General features: G+C 52.9%; 1 protein-coding gene across 3 annotated transcripts in view; it reads left to right on the top strand.

Moving 5' to 3' along the window:
• The window catches only part of PARVB (parvin, beta), a 185,726-nt gene that overhangs the window by 102,473 nt on the left and 61,629 nt on the right, over positions 1-21,624 (top strand). For all 3 annotated transcript variants that reach the window (XM_011934778.1, XM_011934780.1, XM_011934779.1), the window contains 2 exons: positions 12,751-12,840; positions 19,316-19,386. In XM_011934778.1, coding sequence (XP_011790168.1) covers positions 12,751-12,840; positions 19,316-19,386 — 161 coding nt within the window. The remainder of the gene's footprint in view (positions 1-12,750; positions 12,841-19,315; positions 19,387-21,624) is intronic.

The following is a 21,624-nucleotide window of genomic DNA, read 5'->3' as shown; positions in this document are numbered from 1 at the left end:
GATGTTTATGTGGAGTTGGATTCTGTTACATAATCATTCAGCCTAATTAGTGTCAGCTTTAAATGCCCAGGGACCATACACAGCCGTTTGTGGTGATGCCTGAGCTGTCAGTTCAGGTTCATCGAGATCAGATCCTGCCTGGGTTGTGGTGCGGTAGGTGTTTCATCTCTAGATTTTCAGACAGTTGCTGACCTGGGGGCATGTGGCCCCCAACATGGCCCAGCCGGGGCTGAGCGAGGCTGCCCGGGGCTCCACATTGGCAGATAAACACACTGGCAGATAACCACACTGGCAGATAACTCGGGACTCACACTGGCCTCGGTTCCACTCAGGCCAGCCCTTGTTGAGTGGATGACCCTAAATCACACCACACTGGAATCCAGCACAGGTGCTGAGGATGGGGACAAAGAGAGAAGAGAGGCCTGATGTTTACCAGTTAACGACTTCTCAGCACTCACCACCTTATTAAGTTCGTTGTCACGACAGCCTTATGATCGGGGCCGGTCACTGACCCTCTGCTGAAAAGACTGTAAAGGATTTCAGGAGTTGAAGTGCGTGGCCAAGGTCACGTGGCCTCTCTTCTGGGAACCTCCAAAGCCTCTCTTCCCTTTGATCTTCTATCTGGACCAGTGCTGACCCTGGGCTGGGGGGTTTGGAGGAGGGGCAGGTGGCTTCTGGAAGGGGCATGGTAGAGGGGATGTTTGTGGCGGACCCTGGAAGTACCAAGTGTTGGTTCCTCTTGCAGAGGTTGCAGAATGTGCTGCTAGGGAGGAGGTCACAGTGTGAGCAAAGGCATGGTGGCCGCTAGCTGTTCTGGGGAAGGCAGGAGGCAGGGTTAAGTTGGAAGGAGCAGAAGAAGGTGCTAGAAAGGTCAGCCAGGCCGGGGGCGGCAGACAACATGTGATGTGTGGGGGAGGGTTTGCACTTTTATTTTTGGAGTCAGGGGAAGACTGGAGTGGTCTGTGAGCAGAGGAGTGACTTGACAAGGCTGTGTTGTGGGAGTGAAGTCTCGAGACACTGTGGGGTGGGCTGGGAAAGGGCAAAGGTCAGGAGCCCTGAGACCCGGCAGAAGCTGGTGCAGACGCCCCGGCTCTCATAGGTCTAGCTCCTGTGGCGGCCTCTGAGGATTCCACCTGATACAACTGGAGGGGGAAATTGAAGAAGCTGACCCTCGTGGCTTTCAGTCTGAGAAACCAATCAGATTGTCACTTGTCTCTAAAGCCTGTGCCCTTCCTTATAGACGAGAAGCCCACCGGCCCCTCCATGCCCCAGTTTCTTGCCCGGGTGGGTTAGATGGTAAAGCTGACATTTTATCACGCACCTAGAAGTCTTTCTTCCTGTTCTCCTTCCCACAGACAGTTTATTTTTCTGTGGTTCTGACAGTTTCCTGGTCACCCCAGAGACAAAGGGGAAGGGAAGACTGTGTTTCTGGGCCAAGGGAATCATCTGTTTAACATGGGTTTCGGAGCTTTTTTTACATTTCTACGTAAACAACTTTTGGTATTCAGAAGACCTAGTTTCCCTGAGCCAGATGGGCTCCCTCCATCTCGGTGGTCTGTATTTCAGATTCCTGCAGCAGGTGGCTGGTCTAAATGCACACCCCAGGAGGTGAGGTTGGGGGGATGTCAGCTCCGGGGCCGCTGGTACCAGCAAGTGCCTAATTGCAGGCGGACTCCTTCCTCCTGAGCCCATCAGCCGCTGCGTGGCCACATCAGGGCAACTGGGTTCCTGGTGACCCATGACTGCCAGGCTAATGGAAACCTTAGTGGAAACCCTCTTTTTCCACCCAATTAAGTGGCTGGAGGTGGGATGCTGTGTGAGAGCCGTCCGTTTCAGTTCCCTGACTTTCTCTTGCAGCAATTATCTATGTAGCTCCATTTGGCCTACATAAGCTTAGCATTTGTGTTCATTCATTCATTCATTCCACAGATATTGACAGAGCCATTATCCATGTGCCGGGTTTTATGCAGGATGCGAGGCCATGGTCATGAATGGGACCTGGCCCTGTGCACTCCTTGCAAGGTCGGGGGCGTGCAGGGAGGTGAGCACACCCACAATCACATGATCGGGAAATAGGGTTTGTCCTTGTCCTGTGCATGGGGAGCTGTGGGAACCCGGGGCGGGGCCCGAACTGCACCCAGGGATAGGGGATGTGCAGAGAGTGCTTTCCAGACAGCTGGGAAATGGGTGGAGCCAACTGATCTAAAGTGAAGGGCATTTCAGGTTATGAGGACAGTCGAGGCAGAGGGGCAGAGATATGACCTACAGAAGTAGCCTGGAATAGCCTCATCAGATGATGAGGGTGGAAGCATGGGAGCTGCAGCTGGATTGATGAGAGGAGAGGTCCATTCATTAAGAGTCACTGGACACCAGTATGAAGGGTTTGCGTTTTACCCTCGAGCCGGTGGGAGCTGTGGGGTGTACCGCAGCTGAGTGTGACCAATGCCAGCTTTGTGTATTGGAAGGATTTCTGCATCAGACAGGACTCTCTCAGTTTGCAAAGGACAGAAAGCCCAACTCAAAATGGCTTGAAAGCAAAACAGAATTCACTGTTGCATTTGCAGAATGGTCCATGGGGTTGGATGTTCTCAGGTAAGGCTTGATCCAGCACATAGAAGGTATTGCTAGATCCTAGATTCTGTTCTCTGCTTCCCTGAGCTCTTTCCATCTGGTGCCTTCATCTCCAGGCTCTGTATGGTGGTAAGATGATGGGACGGCTTCGACCCGCATCCTTTCTGGGTCAAGGCCAGTGGGAAAGAGTGCCTGTCTCATTCTCTATTCCTGGTAAAGAATCAGTGCAGCTCATTAGCTCTAACTGGGCCATGCCCATCCCTGACTGTGTTCCTGGGAGGCCAGTGTGCCAGCCGGCTTTGTCCTGGGATGCCTGCTCCACCCCAGAGCTGAACTACAAGGCCCGAGCATGGTGGCAGGAGGGGCAGCTCTCTCTGAGGGAGGCTGAGTCTTGTTTCCCTGAAAGGATCAATGGATGCTGGGGAAGAAAAGCAATGGTGTCCAGAACAGTCACCTCTAGAAGGGGAGAGGCTGGGCTGGGGTGGGAAGAGTTTAGGGCAGGGCCTGCGGGGGCCAAGGTGGCCATCCTGGTGAGAGAGTCCTGCTGGCTATCCCAAGAATAGGGGATGAGTCTGCCAAGGGTACCCCTAGGTCTGGCATCTTGATTCTTTCCTCTGTGTTCTTGGCACAGACACTCATGCCAGGGCCTTTGCTATCACCTGTAGTCTCAGAGTCTGGTTACTATTCCGTAGTCATCTGTAGGGGTGAGTCCGTGCAGGGCTTTCCCTCCCCAGCTTCCTCCCTCCCTCATAGTAGCTCACTGTGTCTCCTGAGGCTGCCAGTGCTGCCGGGAAAGACCCGAGGCTCCTTCTGGGTCTCAGAGCCGTTTCTTTGGTTGAACCCAGTTTGTGTCCTTCCCTGTAGAATTGGCTGCCACTTCCTTTAGGGCCCCCACTGCACCCTGTACATAACCCTGCCAGGGCATCTGTTTATTTTCCATTCTTGTAGCTTTATTTTTATTTCAAAAGGAGCACAAGAACACAGTCTGGTGGCAAAGGCTCCCTCTATCTCTTCCTCCTTACCTTCAGCCACTGGGCCCTTGTAGCAGTAATGCTACTCTTGTCATTCTGGAGCATGCCCTTTCATTCCTTTTTCTGTGAATTTTGATACATACACATAGGAATACATAGTGCTGAGTTTTCTAGTTGTATTTTTTACGTAAATATCATGCTGTATCTATTTTAAAGTGTCTCACCATGTTGCCCAGGCTGGACTTGAACCCCTGGGCTGGAGTGATCCTCCCACCCCAGCTCCAAGTAGCTGAGACCACAGATGTGCACCACCACACCCAGCCTTTGCCGTATTGTTCTGCAATATGTTTTTTTTTTTGTTTTTTTTTAATTTTTTGAGACAGGATCTGGCTCTGTCACCCAGGCTGGAGTGCAGTGGCGTGATCTTGGCTCACTGCAACCTCCGCTTCTTGGCTTCAAGCTCTCTTCCCAGACTCCTGGGTAGCTGGGACTACAGATTCATGCTACCACTCCTGGCTAATTTTTGTATTTTGTGTAGAGATGGGGTTTTGCCTTGTTGCCCAGGCTGGTCTCGAACTCCAGAGCTCAAGCCATCCACCCGCCTCAGCCCCCCAAAGTGCTGGGATTATAGGTGTGAGTCACTGCACCTGACCCAGCCTGCTTTTGCTTTTTTAAAAAATCTCAACACCATGCTGTATATTGCACTTAATTAATTGTGCATTGAATCCTTCACGAGCCTTCTGTGCCAGGTGCGAGGTTGGCTGCTGGGTGGAAGTGACCAGGATACATCTTCCCTCGGCTACGTGCAGACTCTCCACAGGGCAAGGGCAGGGCCTGCCCAGCCCTGTGCCCAGCCCTTTGGCATCCATCCGCCAGTATTTGTTAGATCAGCAGGCTGTCATGCCCAAGGATTGCTGCCACCTGAATAGGACAGGGCTTCAGCTGTGTGCTCTTGATGTGGAGTCCACACCACCTGTTGACCCTCTTTGGATTTTTACCTTATTGAAATGTTCACACATCTCTTTTAGCTTCTGAACTTATTTCATCTCGAGAAATGGGCTGGAACCTTTTGCTCCAGCAGAACAAGTCCCATAAATCAGACGTTCAAGCTGAGCGATCCTTCTGGTTTTGGCCACAGTCAGGGGCCTTCTTACTCCGCTGGTCTCGTCAGCACCATTCAGAAACTCATCCTTGACTTGGAGATGACAGTGAGTTAAATGTACGTAAATACACCGAGCTCATTACTCTGGGCCGGCATCCCGCATGACAAGGCCCACATCCATTTCTCAGTAAAAACAAACTACATCTGCCACTTGAAAGGTCAAGAAGCACTTTCATGTACACTGTGCTCCATGGATCACTGGAAGTCCTTTCCCTCTTTTCCGTATCCCGGCCAGGAGGAGCAGCTGCTCTCTGGCACCGTTAGCCTTTGCTGCCTTTTACCCTAGGCAAGACATTTTGTTATTCCTCCAATTTGTAATCCCAAAACACTTGGAGATTGGACTTGGAGTTTGTAACTTCCTGGGGACGGCCAGGCCTCACATTTCAAGGCCTTTGCACGTGTGATATGCCAGCGATAGCTCAGCCCTTTGAATTATGATCCACGGCTCCTTCCAATCACCTTTCTGGATGTCAGAAAAGACTGCCCAACAGCATCTCCTCCCAGCTGCCGAGGCTGGTGATATTTTTATTCTTATTTAGATTTTACTTAGGTCTTATTTTAACTCCACTGAGCTGTGAGATCTTCACCGAAGTACAACTGGACTTATTTTTAGAAGAACTGCTCTGTTAAGAAGACCTTCGTGCCTGATGAATTTAATTATTCTGATAAATTACAGCTTCTGCGAAGGAACCACACCCCTCTGAGTACAGATGGAAGTTGGAAAATTCATAGAAAGCTGTCATCTCCTGGCAGAGGCCTGGGAAACCTCATTTAACAGAGATGTCTTTGGGTTCCTCTTAAGCATGAGCGAAGGATCCCAATGCCCCCTCCCCTGCTGGGAAGAGGAGCTGGTGGCGTGAATGGGCACGGAGCCGCACCTTTCTTTCTCCTCCTTCATCCTCCCGCAAGCTCCACAGACCACTCTGCTTCTTTGAGCAGGATCAGTTGTAACTAGAAGTGGGTAGGGCTTGAAAGGGGCTGGTTAAGTGTTTAAAATTGAGGCAGCTTTCCTGCCATTTTCAAGTTCTTTTAGATGTGCAGGGCTGGAGAATGGCTGTTTTTGTTGGGGTTTTTCTCTTTGATCCTGGTTCAGACGGGGCCCTCTGAAGTTTCTCCCCCTGATCTTTTGTGCTCTGTGAAAACCAGGAATTGCAGGGATGGTGTAGAAAATCCCCGTAGGTGGCAAAGCATCTCTGCTGTGTTGAAATGACATGCTTAGAAAAGTGTCAGAAAATGGAGATGCCATTGCTCCAGCCCCCCAGGGCCTGTGACTCAGCCTCCATTGGGCCTTTGTATCTGGGCCAGACCCTCCAGGCAAGCCCCTGGTGAGGCTGTTGGGCCCATCGTTGCAGGGGTGTCTCGCCATCCCCCCCGTGTCCTGCCCTGGTTCCCCTGGTGGAGCACGAAGCTGATCAGCCTTGGCGTTTTCAGATTTCTTCTCTCCGTTAAGGTAACCTTGTTCTTTAAATCAGCCTGCTTTCAAAGTTGTTTTCCTAATAATACCAAAAGGGGGGAAAAAAGCTGCCTGAAAATCCTTTTTTTTTGGGGGGAAAGAGCCTGGGCATAAATAAATACAACCATACAAAGAAGAAGATTTAAAAAAAAAATCAAAGATGGAACCTTCGCGTTTGGCCTGAGGTATAAATGGCAGGCTTTTTATGACATGCTTTTAGTTTTTGATTCTCTTTCTTTCCTTTTATGTTCTTATAATTCCAAATCAGGAGCGATGGTGTTTTTTTTTAAAACCTTGCCCAATCTTTGGGTGGAGGCTTTGGAAGCCGCACATTCTCCACCATTACAGTCACTCAAAGCTGACGCCTCCCAAGGGGTTGCTGCACGCCAGTGACTGTGCCAAGTGCATGTCTCCCTGAATCTTTGTGATCTCTCTGAGGTGTGTTAGGCCCCACTTCACAGATGGAAACTGAGGCATACAGAGCCATCAAGTAGCTTGCCCAAGATCACACACCTTGTCAGTGGTCAAGCTGGGATCCAAAACCAGCAGCCTGGCTCTGGGGTTCTAAGCCCTCTGTTGTGCTGCTCCTTGAATATATTAAAAGGCCTACTATGTGCAGGAACTGGGTTGGCACTGGTAGCCAGGGAAGTTCAGGAAGGAGATAGTTACATGGCTGTGTGGCTTGAGCTGGGGAGAGGGGAACACCTAGGAGGGCTTCTTGGAGGAGGTGGCCAGTAAGATGAGGTTGAAGATAGGTAGGATTTAGTAGGGTGCAGTGAGGTGCAAGATCAGGTAGAACTGGCTTTAGTCCTGACTCTGGGGCTTCACATCTAACAGCACAGGACCAGCCACTCCCTCACAGTACTCGTTTATGTATTATTATTATTATTTTTGAGACAGACCGAGTCTCGCTCTGTTGCCAGGCTGGAGTGAAGTGGCACAGCCTCGGCTCACGGCAACCTCCACCTCCCAGGTTCAAGTGATTCTCGTGCCTCAGCTGCCCAAGTAGCTGGGATTGCAGGCGCCTGCTGCCACGCCTGGCTGACTTTTGTATTTTTAGTAGAGACAGGGTTTCATCATGTTGGCCAGGCTGGTCTCAAACTCCTGACCTCAGGTAATTCACCCACCTCGCCCTGCCAGAGTGCCGGAATTACAGGCGTGAGCCACCGCACCCGGCTTCCCTCGCAGACAACGTGAATGGCTGGCGTGGAAGGCGCCCTGCACATTGTAGGTGTTCAGGAAACATTAGTGGTGTCCTCCCCTTTCCCATGGATAGTCCGCAATATGGGTTGGACATGTGTGTCCTGTAATCCGAGGTGGTTTGCCCTCTGGCTGGCCCGCAGAAGTTGAATTAATGGCTCCCATTTGTAAATGGGGAGATTCCACACCAAACCCTATATTTCCAGCTTTTCTTGAAAACTCAGATCTGGTGACTGCAGCCCGCACTTCCCACTCTGCCGTCCCGGGCTGAGCGAGGAGTGCCCGTCTCCAGAGACAGTGTGCCAAGGGGCCCTCATCCTATCAAATGCCCTCCTGTCTCTCTCTTCCTACCTGGCCGCCCGTGCAGGTCACAGAGCACGGTGCTGCAGGTGAACTCTGCTGCAGTGGGAAGGAGCTGGCGTCGGCTCCCTCATGGCTGGCTGCTGGATTGCGTGTGGACAGACATTCATCTTAGAACAATGCAGACGCTTAGGAAAACAAGCACAAGGCGGTCTTTTTTCCTTAATCACCCATCTCATGAAATCAAGCCCCAGTCCCTTGGAAGCCCACACCCTCCAGACACTGAGAGAATGCATGCCAGCATGCCTGTGCCAGCATGCCTGTGCCAGCACACCCGGGCCAGCAGACCTGTCTCTGTGACTGAAGTCAGCCGGCACTTCACATCTTTGAAGGGTTTGTCTTTCTGGCAAGTGGACGGTACTTTAAAAACCAAAACATTCCTGAGATTCACTGACAGCCACTAAACTGGCACCGTTCAGGCGGCGAGGGTTGGGGGCGGGGGAAGCCAAGGGTGTGAGAGGAGCCCCTCCTTCCAAAAATCAGACCGATCCTCTGAAGATGACGATCAGATCCAGGCTGAAAGTTCCTCTGCAAAGGAGCTGTGTCCTTCAGGGAACCCAGGCTGCAAAATGTAGCAAGGCCCAGAAGGGCATCCCTCAAACCTTCACGGGGTTCAGCTTTGGACATGCTGGCTCTGGTTTGTCCCCACTGCACTCTGCACAGAGCCCAGAAGGCCCTTTCATTAGCCTGGCCTTCTTTCAAGGCCAGTTCCATGGCTGCCTCCTCCAGGATCCCTCCATGCTTCTCTGTGGAATGGGGGACCTTGCCTGCCTTTTGGTCACTCTTCCCCCAGTTTGTGCCTCTCTTGGAGCCTAATCACAGAAACCCTGTACATCCACAGCTGCCTCTCCCACTTACGGGGAGTGGTTTGTGGGCCATGTGTGGGTGCTCACGATTCCCCTTATTCCTCAGGAAATGTGAGGAGTTTCCTGTGAGGCCAGTACTCCCACCATCCCATGTTACAGACGGGGAAACGCAGGCTTAGTGAGGTGAGGGGACTTCCCCAAGACCACACACCAGCAAGTGGCAATGCGAGATTCGGACTGGGGCTCTGTGGCCACAGGCTTGGGTTCCTCCTGCCCACCAAGGGGTCTGCCAGCCTGTGCCCCCTCCTCCTGGCCCCCGAAGCCTTTGCTTCCCTCAGGCCATCGCGCACAGCCATCCCCTTCAGAATGCGCTGCTGAACAGGCCCTGGGCGGTGTTCGTGAGCGCGTTTCTCATTTATTAAGGTCACAAGATCCCTGGCCCTGTTTAATGTCATCTTTGATGTTCAAGGGCGGCGTGGAAATCTCTGTTTTCATGTGACCCAATTTCTAGGCTTTCAAAATGCGGCTCCTCTCCTCCTCCCTCTCTGTGTTTTTGAAATCAGGTGAGCAGGGCTGCCTCGAAGCGTTGACCACTTGCCCCGAGGTCTCCCTCCTCACCCCTCAGGCTCAGGCACGTGGGTGCAGTGCCAGCGCTCGGGCCATGCCAAGAGGACTCATGGGCGTAGACCGCCTGTATGATCCTCCACACGTAGGGAAACTGGGTCTTTTGTTCTTCCTCTGCCATCGGCATGAGCACTGCAGGCAGCTGTGCTGGACGGGACCTCCCTACACCTGTCGTGTCTTCCTGTGAAGCCAGCCAGGACATGGAACTTCCACCCGGACCCCCTGTACTCCAGGGCTATCATATTCCCAAGGATTCCTGTGAAAAATCACTTTTCCCTGTTTCCTTTCTGCCTTTTAAGACTCTCTGCTGGTTACAACTCTTTTTGGAACTAGTCACGTGGTACAAATAATTGCTGAGATTTGGTCCCTGTTTTCTCAGCTGATCTGGGTGACCTGTGGGGGATCTTCTGAAGTATTTTCAGGGAGGTGGGGCGGAGGGAATCTCAAAGCTCTGTGCCTATATCATTTCCCCATGAAGGTATTTAACATTTGTCCACTGCTGGTGCAGAGTTATGCTAAGGATTTTGGAACTTCAACGATGAGTGGTGCCCGGGTCTTCCCTTAGGATGCTGGCTGTGGGTGGAGGACAGTGTGTGCCAGCAGCCAGGCTGGCTTGTGGCTGGAATGTGGGTTACCTGGAGAGGGCCTGCTTTTTTTTTTTTTTTCTATTTAAAAATTTTGTTGTAAAATAGACATAACGTAAACTTTACCGTCTTAGCCGTTTTCAAGAGCAGAGTTCACTGGTATTAAGTACGTTCTCATTGTGCAGCCATCACCACCCACCCACAGAACTCTTTCATCTTTCCAAACTGAAACTCTGCCGTCATTCAACACTACCTCTCTATTTGCCACCTCCCCCTGCCTCTGGCAGCCACCAGACTGCTTTCTCCTCTGTGCATTTGCCTACTCGAGGGACCTCCTATTGGTGGAATTGTACAGTGTTTGACTTCCTGTGTCTGGCTTATTTCACTGAGCATAACATTCTTAAGGTTCACCCATGCTGTAGCCTGGCCCGGATGTCCTTCCTTTTTAAGGCTGGATAATATTCCGTGGTATACATGGACCACATTTTGCTTACTCATTCATCCGGTGTTCTCAAATGCCAAGACTCAGTGACTGCAGCCGTGCCTGAAACCTCCCTCTAATCAAAACACTTCTTAACCCCAACCTGTACCTAGGCTCTGACACTCCTGCATCAGGCAGTCCTCCAGGATAAGGTGCCTGTTTAAAATGCAAATATAGGGCCGGGCGCGGTGGCTCAAGCCTGTAATCCCAGCACTTTGGGAGGCCGAGACAGGCGGATCACGAGGTCAGGAGATCGAGACCATCCTGGCTAACACGGTGAAACCCCGTCTCTACTAAAAAATACAAAAAACTAGCCGGGCGAGGTGGCGGGCGCCTGTAGTCCCAGCTACCTGGGAGGCTGAGGCAGGAGAATGGCGTGAACCCGGGAGGCGGAGCTTGCAGTGAGCTGAGATCCGGCCACTGCACTCCAGCCTGGGCGACAGAGCGAGACTCTGTCTCAAAAGAAATAAAATAAAATAAAATAAAATGCAAATATATTTCCTTGGGGGGAGTGGGTAATTGGCATCCTGGGGCCCTGCTGCCATTGTCCTTATAAGGGAGGGAGGTTGTGTTGTCCTGGAAGCCAGGTCCACGGCCGTGTCCCGAGAGCCCATCAGGTGCCACGCTCTGGGCTGGGGACTGGACATCCATGGTTTGGTTACATTTAGCCCTTCCAAAGACCCTGGCATTTCGGCAGTGTTACCTATAAATTCCATGTGTGGAAACATGCGTTAGTTCCACTTTTTTTTTTTTTTTTTTTGAGAGTTTCGCTCTGTCACCAGGCTGAAGTGCAGTGGTGTGATCTTGGCTCACTGCAACCTCTGCCTCTCGGGTTCAAGCAATTCTCCCACCACAGCCTCCTGAGTAGCTGGGACTACAGGTGTGCGCCACCACGACCAGCTAATTTTTGTATTTTTAGTAGAGACAAGGTATCACCATGTTGACCAGGATGGTCTCTATCTCTTGACCTCGTGATCTGCCCACCTCAGCCTCCCAAAGTGCTGGGATTACAGGCGTGAGCCACCGTGCCCGGCCTGGGTTATTTCCACTTTGGGGCTATTTTGAGTAGTGCAGCTATGGACACGGAGTAAAAGAGGGTCCGCTTTTTCAGAAGCTGAGTGTCAGGACCTTTGCTGACATGAGAGGAGCTGGCATCCTGGGGCCCCGCTGCCATTGTCCTTATGAGGATGGAGGTTGTGTCTTCCTGAAAGCTGGGTCCACAGGTGTGTCCCGAGAGCCCACTGAGTGCCATGCTCTGGGCTGGATGCTTGACATTTATGGTTACATTCAGCCCTTCCAAAGGCCCTGGCATTTTTACAGTATTACCTATAAATGCCACATGGAGAGACGTGCAGAGAGGTGAGTGGGACGTACCTGGGGTCTCACGGCCAGCATGGTGGGGCCCTGCTGGCCTGCTGCTCCAGAGCCATCATGCCACACCCCTTGCTGCTCCATCGCCTGCCACTGTGGAGGCTGGGTGTCCAGAGCTGGAGGTGTTCAAGGTTCAAGATGACTCTAGTGTTAAAAGAGGAAATACGGTTTTACTTCTGAACCTGTTACATGGAGAAGGAGGTACAGCTCCGGGCACACTGGCCTGGGTACTTTTGCGGCATGTGATCAGGGACTGCTCCCCAGCGGCCCTCCACCAGGGCCATGAAAGCGGCCGGGGCCCTACCTCCACCCGGCACCATGGACGCATCTTGGGGCTGGAGCCTAGAGTCTCACGTGCAGTTGGAGCTGAGGCTGTGACTGTGAAAAAAATGTGACATCACAGAAGCAAGGATTTTGGTGCCTGGCGTCTGTGTGGGTGGGTGTTCCTCCCTGGTGGATACGGCTGAAAGGCCTGGAGGGTCTCCCTGGTGCAGGGCGATGAGGGGTCGTTTCTGGTTCTGGGGTTGTCCCTAATCACTGGGTGTTCTAGACCCTGTAACTGTTTAGCACTCCCTTGAGACAGGAGGCCATGGTGTTTCTGACTTGGAGCCTCTGGCTCTCTTTATTAGATTCTGTTGCAAGTTCCAGCAGTCCTGACCTGGATGTTCCATCATATTTCTGTCGCTGTGAATGCGGCCATCACCAGTGACCCCACTTTAAACTCCAGATTCACCTGTATGCATGACCAGAGGGGATTAGCATCTTGAGTCCATGGTTCAGGATGCACCCCCCAGCAGAGGAAGGGCAGTTCCACCCTCTCATGCCCCATCGCTGTGGTCCATGCTTTGTCTGCCTCAGCGGCCTTGGTCAGATCTGGAAACATCTGGGAGCTTTGGTGTCTTAGTTATGAGTTTCAAAGAGCAGTGAAAACAGACTGGCAGAGCTCAGCGAGACCTGGGAAATCTTTGGGGTGGGGACGAACTACAGAATGTATTCTTGGTTCGGAGCATTTTTCCCTCTGACTCTTTCTGGGCAACAGGCCTTTTAGGAATGTTTGTTAAATGCTGAAAAAACAGGAATTGATTTCTCTCTGCGTCCATAGCCAACATGTGAGGCCGCGGTACTCCGTGTAGACTAACCTGGCTTTTCTTTCCTTTTGCTCAACAGTGAGTGACCTGCAGGAAGAAGGCAAGAATGCCATCAACTCACCGATGTCCCCCGCCCTGGCAGATGTTCACCCTGAAGACACCCAGCTCGGTACGGGGCGTTCCTCTGCTCCCTGCCCTGAGACAGTTGAGCTTCTGTGGCACCAAGTTGGTCTTGGGGAGGCCAATGAGGAGCCCGATAGATCTGGCCTCTTGATCAGATGCTGGGGGCATTTGGGAGTCTAAGTTCTTAGCTCAAGGTCATGTTTAGAAAAGTCCATTGGGAAAAGCAAGTCCTTCTTTGAGGGTTTCTGCCCCAGTCTTAAAACGTAAGTTTTATTATTCAGGTGGTGAAGCCAGCAGATCAGGAGAAGACTGACTTGAAAAGATAGTTTGTTAAACTCATAGTTCTGAAAGGAGGTGTAGCAGGCCACTCAGGGCCACACTATGCCATGCCATGCCATGCCACACTATGCCACGCCATGCCATGACACACCATGCCATGCCATACCACACCATGCCATGCCATACCACACCATGCCACGCCATACCACACCATGCCACACCATACCATGCCATACCATGCCACACCACACCATGCCACACCATACCGTGCTACACCATGCCACACCACACCACACCATGCCACACCATACTGTGCCACACCACGCCATGCCATACGACACCACACCACGCCATGGAAGGCCACATGGAAAGCACCAGTGTCAGGCAGAGGCAGAAGGAGCAGGGCCAATGCCTTTATTTTATATTTTATGTGTATATTTTTTGAGATAGAGTCTCACTCTGTCGCCCAAGCTGGAGTGCAGTGATATGATCACAGCTCATGGCAGCCTTGACCTTCCAGGTTCAAGTGATCCTCCTGCCTTAGCCTCCTGAGTAGCTGGGACTATAGGCATGTGCCACCAGGCCCACCTAACTTTTAAAATTTTTTGTAGAGATGGGGTCTTGCCATGTTGCTCAGGCTGGTCTCCAACTCCTGGGTTCAAGCAATTCTCCTGTCTCGGTTTCCCTAAGTGCAGGGACTATAGGTATGAGCCACTGCGTCCGGCCCCAATACCCTTACTGTGGTTTTCTCTGAAGGAATGGGCAAGGCTGGGTGAACAGACCTAGGCCTAGCTTGTTGGAGTCATACCAGTGGGCTTTGGGGTGCAGGAGCTGTCCTGAGTCTTCTCAGGAAGAAGACTCTCCTTCTCCCACACCACGTGGCGTGGCGTGGTATGGTATGGCATGGCGTGGCATGTCCCCAGGGCCAGGGGAGATTAGGGTGAGGATATTGACTGGGAGTGTAGGAGCCCTGTGAGAGCCCAAGAAGAGATGGCTGGGGGCTCTGGGCTCTGGGGCTCAGGCTCTGAGCGGGTTTATGTGTGAAAGGTGTGCTCCGAGAGGGTGGGTTACCATCTCTAGGAATTAGCTCGCCCTGGAGGTGCAGTCTCTCCAGAGTCAGCAAGGCCCCAAGATGCCACACACCAGAAAATACAGAAAACAGGCCGGGCGCGGTGGCTCACGCCTGTAATCCCAGCCCTTTGGAAGGCCAAAGTGAGCGGATCACTTGAGGTCAGGAGTTTGAGATCAGCCTGGCCAACATGGCGAAACTGCGTCTCTCCTAAGAATACAAAAATTAGCCGGGTGTGGTTAGCCTGTAGTCCCAGCTACTCTGGAGGCTGAGGCAGGAGAATCACTTGAACCCGGGAGGGGGAGGTTGCAGTGAGCCGAGATCGCACCACTGCACTCCAACGTGGGTGACAGAGTGAGACATCTCAATGAAAAAAAAGAAAAAAGGAAATTGCAAAACATGATTAATATGCTTCCTCCCTTTGGGCCAGCCAGAGCTGCCTGCAGCCTGGGCTTACAGGGTGGGCCCTGCCAAGTGGCCCAGGCCCCTGCGCTCACCGCCTGATGTAATGGGTAACAGCTAAGACACATTTTCCTTAAAGCGTGTTTTGGGATCCAGCTGATCTGGAAGGCGATTGTGGAACATTCCACTTATTTCCAAACCCTGGTTCAAAGGGAAGTCCCAGTTCATCCCTTTTTTGTGGTTTCCATGACAAGGCCAGGCCAGCAAGAGCTTATGGAGAAGAAATGCCAATGCAAGTTCAGCCGCCAGCCGACCTGAAACCAGAGCTGGTGATGCTACCTGAGGTCACACCGGGGTCCACTGGGTTTCCTCTCCCTCCAGTTAGAAGAGAGCAGCCCCACCAGGCGCGGTGGCTCAGGCCTGTAATCCCAGCACTTTGGGAGGCCGTGGCGGGTGGATCACCTGAGCTCAGGAGTTCGAGACCAGCCTGGCCAACATGGCAAAACCCTGTCTCTACTAAACAATGCAAAATTGGCTGGGTGTGGTAGCTCATGCCTGTAATCCCAGCACTTTGGGAGGCCGTGGCGGGTGGATCATCTGAGCTCAGGAGTTCGAGACCAGACTGGCCAACATGGCGAAACCCTGTCTCTACTAAAAAATGCAAAAATTGGCTGGGTGTGGTGGCTCACACCTGTAATCCCAGCACTTTGGGAGGCCGAGGCGGATGGATCACCTGAGCTCAGGAGTTCGAGACCAGACTGGCCATCATGGTGAAACCCTGTCTACTAAAAATACAAAAATTAGCCGAGAGTGGTGGCAAATGCCTGAAATCCCAGCTACTTGGGAGGCTAAGGCAGGAGAATTGCTTGAACCCGGGAGGCAGAGGTTGTAGTGAGCCGAGGTCCCACCATTGCACTCCAGCCTGGGCAACAAGAGTGAAATTCCATCTCAAAAAATAAAATAAACAAATAATTAGCCAGGCTTGGTGGCACACACCTATAGACCCAGCTACTCAGGAGGCTGAGGTGGGAGGATTGCCTGAGTCTGAAGAGGTTGAGGCTACAGTGAGCCAGGATCATACCACTGCACTCTAGCCTGGGCAACAGAGTTAGACCCTGTCTCAAAAAATAATAATAACTGAACTCACTCACTGAATATTTGCACAGCACCTGACTCTTTTTGAAGTCCTCTTTGTGTATTTCATATCCTTTGGGCTCATAAATGTCATCATTGTGGCGAATATTGGGGGTCCACTGTGAATGCTCCTGCTCCTGAGTCCCTTCAGTGACCCTGTGAGGTGGGTTATACCATTATCCCCATTGTACAGGTGGGGAAACTGAGGCACATATATACGATCACAGAGATCACTAGTAAGTGCCAAAGTTTTGAACCCTGGGCGTTTTGCCTCCAGAGCTGGGCTACTCCCCTTGCTCTAGACCCTCTCAGTGAAGATGGTGGCCCTCATCAGAGGTGAGCAGGACAGGTCTCCGTCCTTGGGCACATTTTATTGCAGCTGATGGATGCTCTGCTGTGATGCACAAGGTGGGGAGGGCGGGGGCTCGGTTGCCACAAAACACTGGCATGGAGATACCACCCCGGCGCCGGCCTCTGGGCGCTGCTTCTCCTCTGACTGAAGTGGAGAGAAACCCGATCCAGGCGTGGACCCAGACCTGTTGAAGATTCTGAGCCCACGTCTGACCCCCCGGCACCCGCTGGGCTGGGCAGCACTTGCTGTACCCACTGTGGTGTCCCAGGACTGTGGGCTCCTCGAGGGGTCCTGCCTCAGTCTTGGAGCCACCGAGAGGATCGTGGCACAGTTTAGAGACCACCAAAGTCACACAGCTCAGAGACGGCACGGTTCCAGGTGTCTGCTCTCAGCTTCCTTTTAGGAAAAGCAAGGAGCCTCTCACAGCCTTTTTCTCCTCTCCCAGAGTCCCTGGAGTCCCGTTTCTCAATGCAGGATGTCAGAAAGTCCCAGGGCACTCGGCAATGAGGGTTCCTCGCCACCCCAAGACCTACCAAAGGAGAGTATGTGGGTCCAGGCCCCTCTGTATTAAACATGCCCCCGTGAGTCTGGGGCCCACTGAGGTTTGGGAATTGCTCCTCTTTAGGCCGCGTGAGCAGCCCCTAGCGGACCGAGGGCCACGGTATTCAGTGGCCTGCAGGGGCTTCATGTCCGGGGTCCCAGGCCAAGGCGAGCCAGTCATGAATGCTGACAGGCGGCAGGGGCTGACGGTGAGCTCCGGAGCCCCTAGACACAGAGGTTCCTCATCTAGGGCAGACGCCTGCTCTGAGTCAGACCCCTGCCCTGTGAGACGCAGCTGCTCCCTGGTCTGTGCAGAGCCTCTGAGCCCAGCCTACCATCACCATCACCAGGTGGCCGGGAGATTCCGGCGGAATCTGCAGACAGACGCACCGCCACACACAGCTGCCTGCCTGGGGCCTGCCGCCCACCCTCTCGGGCCCGCTGTCCTCCTCTAGGGTTCAGGAATGAAAGCTACCCCACGGGGACAGTTAAAGACCAGAGATGCCTCTGAGAAAGTGTTTGGTGACACTAAGTCTCGAAATGGTGTCTCTGTCCTCCGCCTTTCACGGTCTCTGGATCAGACGCCCCGTTCCTCTCAGTGGCCCCGCCGACTGAGGCAGGGCCCCTCAAGGAGCCCGCAGTCCTGGGACATCTGAGCAGGCACGGCACGCTGCCCAGTCCAGGGGATGTCGGGGGGTCGGACGTCGGCTCAGAGCCTTCAGGAGGGAGCTGCAAGTTCCCTGTGGGGGCCACATGAGCTGGGCGGGCTCAAATCTTGCTTCTCAGTTCAGCGAGAGCAAGGTGTGAGGACATGCTAGGTAGCGCGATGCTTAGATTTTTAGCGTGGGTTGAAGGGGCTGTTCCCAGAAATGGCCTCTCTGAAGGCTGGGATTGGGTAGTGACCTGCTCACTCTCCGTCCTGCACCCCCTCCCATACACGTGTGGATGCACGGCCTGGTCCTCCTCCTTGCCCACCTGAGATAGGTGGTCCAGAGGGGATCTCAGACATGGGTCACACAGGCACACCAAGTCCTTTGGGACAGGAGAGCTTGGAAGATTTGGCGTTTGGGCTCAAGGATCTCAGCTGGGGAGCTGAGATCTGGAGGGTGAAGGAAACGGGCCAGGGAGAGTGTCAGACAGCGGGAGCAGGTGCCAAGGCTCAGGGCAGGCAGCAGTGAGGCTTCAAGGAGGAAGGCCAGACGGGCTGGAGCGGATTGCACCAGGAGGGCAGGAAATGAGGCTGGAGAGGGGCCCTGGAGGCCACATGGAGGACGCTGGCCTTGATCCCAGCAGGAGTGGGAGGCTGTGGAGGCCTTCGCAGAGACATCATCAGGACTCTCAAGTGCTCCCTGCACATTACCTGGAGTGTCCTTCTCAGGCATCGGATCTGTATGACTTCAAAAACAGTTTCTCCATGTTGTCAGTTTTACACTCTGCTGCCGGGAAGCTGCATCACATCTGTGTCAGCAGCGAAGTTTCACTCAAAGCCGTTTTCTTTCTTTCTTTTGTATTTTATTTTACTTTATTTTTTATTTATTTTTAAAAATAGAGACAGATTTCACTGTGTAGCCCAGGTTGGTCTGGAACTCCTGGGCTCAAACCATCCTCCCTCCTCAGCCTCCCAAAGTGCTGGGATTACAGACGTGAACCACTATGCCCAGCTTCAAAGCTGTCTTCATTCTGACCGACACGGTCAGTGTCCCCAGCCCCATGGGAGCCTGTCTGGGCTCTGGGACCCTGGTCTCTACTGGGTCCTGACCATCTCCACTTGTGTGTCCTGGGGGGTACCTGGCTTCTGCCTGAGGCCTCTCTTGTGCCTTTTTTCCTCTTTAAGAGAGAGGCATGGTGTAGAGCCTCCCGCTGAGTGGAACCTAGGCCTCACCCGCCCCATGCTCTGTGCAGGTCCCGGAGTTGGACAGCGTGGGCAGCCTGAGACCCCCTTGCCCTTCCCTGTGTGTGTTCAGAGGTGCTCGGCGCCCGCTGGCTTCTGTGTGGTACTGGGCATTTCTGCTGTGGAGCACGCCTGGCTTCTGTGGGTGCCTCCTCCGCAGTCCCGCCTCTGCACCATCTCCTCGGCACTGTCTTCCATGACAGGCTCGGCTGGCTGCCTGGTGTCTGTGGGATCCAGGCTGAAACATGGAGGGAAAGCAAACAGGTAGAGAAATAGAAAGAGGATGAGGATGAGCACATTTCACTGTTAAGCCTCATCCACCACCCCCCCCTTTTTTTTTTTTTTGCTATTTATTTCTCAATATTTTTTCTGCATGTTATTTTCATACAACATTGCATATTGATTCTTTTCCACTGAATGTACCATTTTCCATCTCATTATAACCATCCCAAGTCTTCACATGTATTTATAAATAGTGGCCACAGGGAACTACCTGGTGCCTGGAGCTTTCCCACATACCAGATCCCGGCCGGGGGATGCATCTCATGCCCTGTAAATGCTGCTCTCTCCTTATTTCTCCTGAAACATGGAAATGGTTTGGACCAGCTGCTGGCGGAGTCTGGGAGGGGCGAGGTCAGGCAGAATGATGGAGTTTGACTTCATCCCCTTCCGGAAGAGGGGAAGGCGGGAGGAGGCCCCATCCACCTTCCAGAAGGCGGTTCCCCACAGTCACCCTCCCCTAGTGCTGGGTTCTCTGCTTCTCCATTTGTCAGAGATGAGTCGGCCTCCCCCAGCTCCCCATGTCCCTGCTAACCTCACAATCGCTGACCGTGACTTCCTTTTGTCCCTGGCAGAGGAGAACGAGGAGCGCACGATGATCGACCCCACGTCCAAGGAAGACCCCAAGTTCAAGGAACTGGTCAAGGTAAGAAGCTCCGTCTTGGTTGGAATCTTCCTCTTAGGGCGAGGCCTTGGCTTTGGGGTTCAGGGCTCTCGTGGACAAAGGGAGCTAAACCGAGGGCTCCTGAAAGGGACGTTGGTGCTGCGTGAGAAGGTGGGCAGACGTGTTGGCAGAGGAGGATGGCAGGGAGGATCCAGCTCGCAGTGCCGAGCGCCTCCCATGTGCCCTGCTGAGCTGGGGCTTTAACAACCCGGCTTGTGAACTCTTCGCTGGACAGAGCCTGGCAGGAGGGGATTTTAGGATTAGGAGTGAGTGGTGGCGTGAGCTAGTGTAGTACCTTACAGATGGAGTTGGAACTCCGTCTGGAGCCTGGTGGGATCTAGATTCAGATTTAACCCTGAAAAGCAGGAGGGTAACCCCTTTGGCCACTCCTGCCGAGGAGCCATCTGATGTCGATGCCTGAGCTGAGTGGACAGTCAGTTTCCACCACGTCTGGAGGCGTGAATCCCAGCTGGGCGGGGAACCTGGCTGCCCTGGTCCCAGACGTCGGGAAACAGTGAGGGAAGGGGCCCGTGGCGCTGGCCTTCTGGGGCAGCGGCTGTCCTTCTCCAGCGTGGCTCCTGCTCGCCGTGAGGCAGTGCTTGTGCGGGTCCAAGTACAGATTGCAGTTTTGGTTGCTCTGATCTAAACCACGGTAGGGCTTGAGAGGGAATCCCCTGAAGAGGAGAGGCTGTGGGCTCCGCCTGACCCTGGTGAACCCAGGGTGGGCTCTTGGGCAGACGGCCGCGGCAGACACAGACACTTGACTTCCACAGCTCACGGCCAGCTTGGGCACCCCGGGATTCTTGAAAATGCGGATGGTGATAGTGTCTGCCAGAAACAGACATTTTTCTATTAAAAGTGCTTTTTAAAAAGCTTCTCCTCCTTCACCACCGCAATGGACCTGACACTGGGCTGTACAACTGTGTTTTCATGAAGGCTCATTCAGAATAAGTAAAACGGCTTGCAAGTTATATTCTTTTAACATTTATGTTGAGGCCGGGCATGGTGGCTCATGCCTGTAATCCCAGCACTTTGGGAGGCCAAGGGGGGTGGATCACCTGAGGTGAGGAGTTTGAGACCAGCCTGGTCAACATGGTGAAACCCTGTCTCTACTAAAAATACAAAAAATTTGCCGGGCTTGGTGGCGGGCACCTGCAATCCCAGCTACTCCAGAGGCTGAGGCAGGAGAATGGCTTGAACCTGAGAGGCAGAGACTGCAGTGAGCTGACATCTTGTCACTGCCCTCCAGCCTGGGCACCAAGAGCAAAACTCTGTCTCACAAAAAACAAAACAAAACAAAAAAACAAAAATAAACCATCCAAATGTTAGTTTTAGGGTCCACCCAAAGATGTTGACTCTTAATAACTTAAATTACTTAATTTATTTTTTCCCTCTGAATACCCACTTTGTTATTTTGAACAGAAGAATGTCGACGAGGAAAGTCACTGTCTTTTAGCCATCAAAATGTTGTTCTCGGGGGATATTTAAGCAAGGGATGCATGAGAATTGTCAATCTTCTCCAGAGAAACAGACCCCATTGTGTCAATATCTAGAGAGAGGTTTCTTATGATATTGGCTCACTTGACTATGGAGGCTGAGAAGTCCCACAACCTGCCGTCTGCAAGCTAGAAAGCTGGAGGGCCGGTGGTAGAGATGCCAGCCTGCGTCTGCAGCCCTGAGTAGCAGGAGCAGGGTGGGAGAAGATCCAGGTGCTGGCACTAGCAGCCCCCGGCAGAGAGAGGTGAATCCCACCTTCCTCCACCTTTTTGTTCTATGGGATCGGAGGAGGCCCACCCGCCTTGGGGAGGGCTGTCTGCTTTACTCCATCCACCAAGTCAAATGCTCATCTCCTCTGGAAACACCCTTCCAGACACACCCAGAAACAATGTTTCACTGGCTGTCTGGGCACCCCAGAGCCCAGGCAAGTTGACACAGAAGATAAACCATCCCATACACCTTTCTAAAGATTTTTTTCTTTGATTTTTGAGCTATGCTTGAGAGTTCACAAACTCCATTCACGGGGTTATCTTCTTGAAACAACTCCCTGGGCAGCTGTGTCATTCTTGCTTCCATGTGGAGACTCAGAGAGAGGTGAAGAGGCTGGGTGCCATGGCTCATGCCTGAAATCCCAGCACCTTGGGAGGCCAAGGTTGGGGGATCACTGGAGCCCAGGTGTTCAAGACCAGCCCGGGCAACATGGCGAAACCCTGTCTCTACACA

The sequence above is a fragment of the Colobus angolensis genome, unplaced genomic scaffold (genome assembly GCF_000951035.1).
Source record: "Colobus angolensis palliatus isolate OR3802 unplaced genomic scaffold, Cang.pa_1.0 Scaffold138, whole genome shotgun sequence".
In the NCBI taxonomy this organism is placed as follows: Eukaryota; Metazoa; Chordata; class Mammalia; order Primates; family Cercopithecidae; genus Colobus; species Colobus angolensis.
The sequence above is the reverse complement of the archived record's forward strand: the minus strand, read 5'-3'. Positions and strand labels throughout refer to the sequence as shown.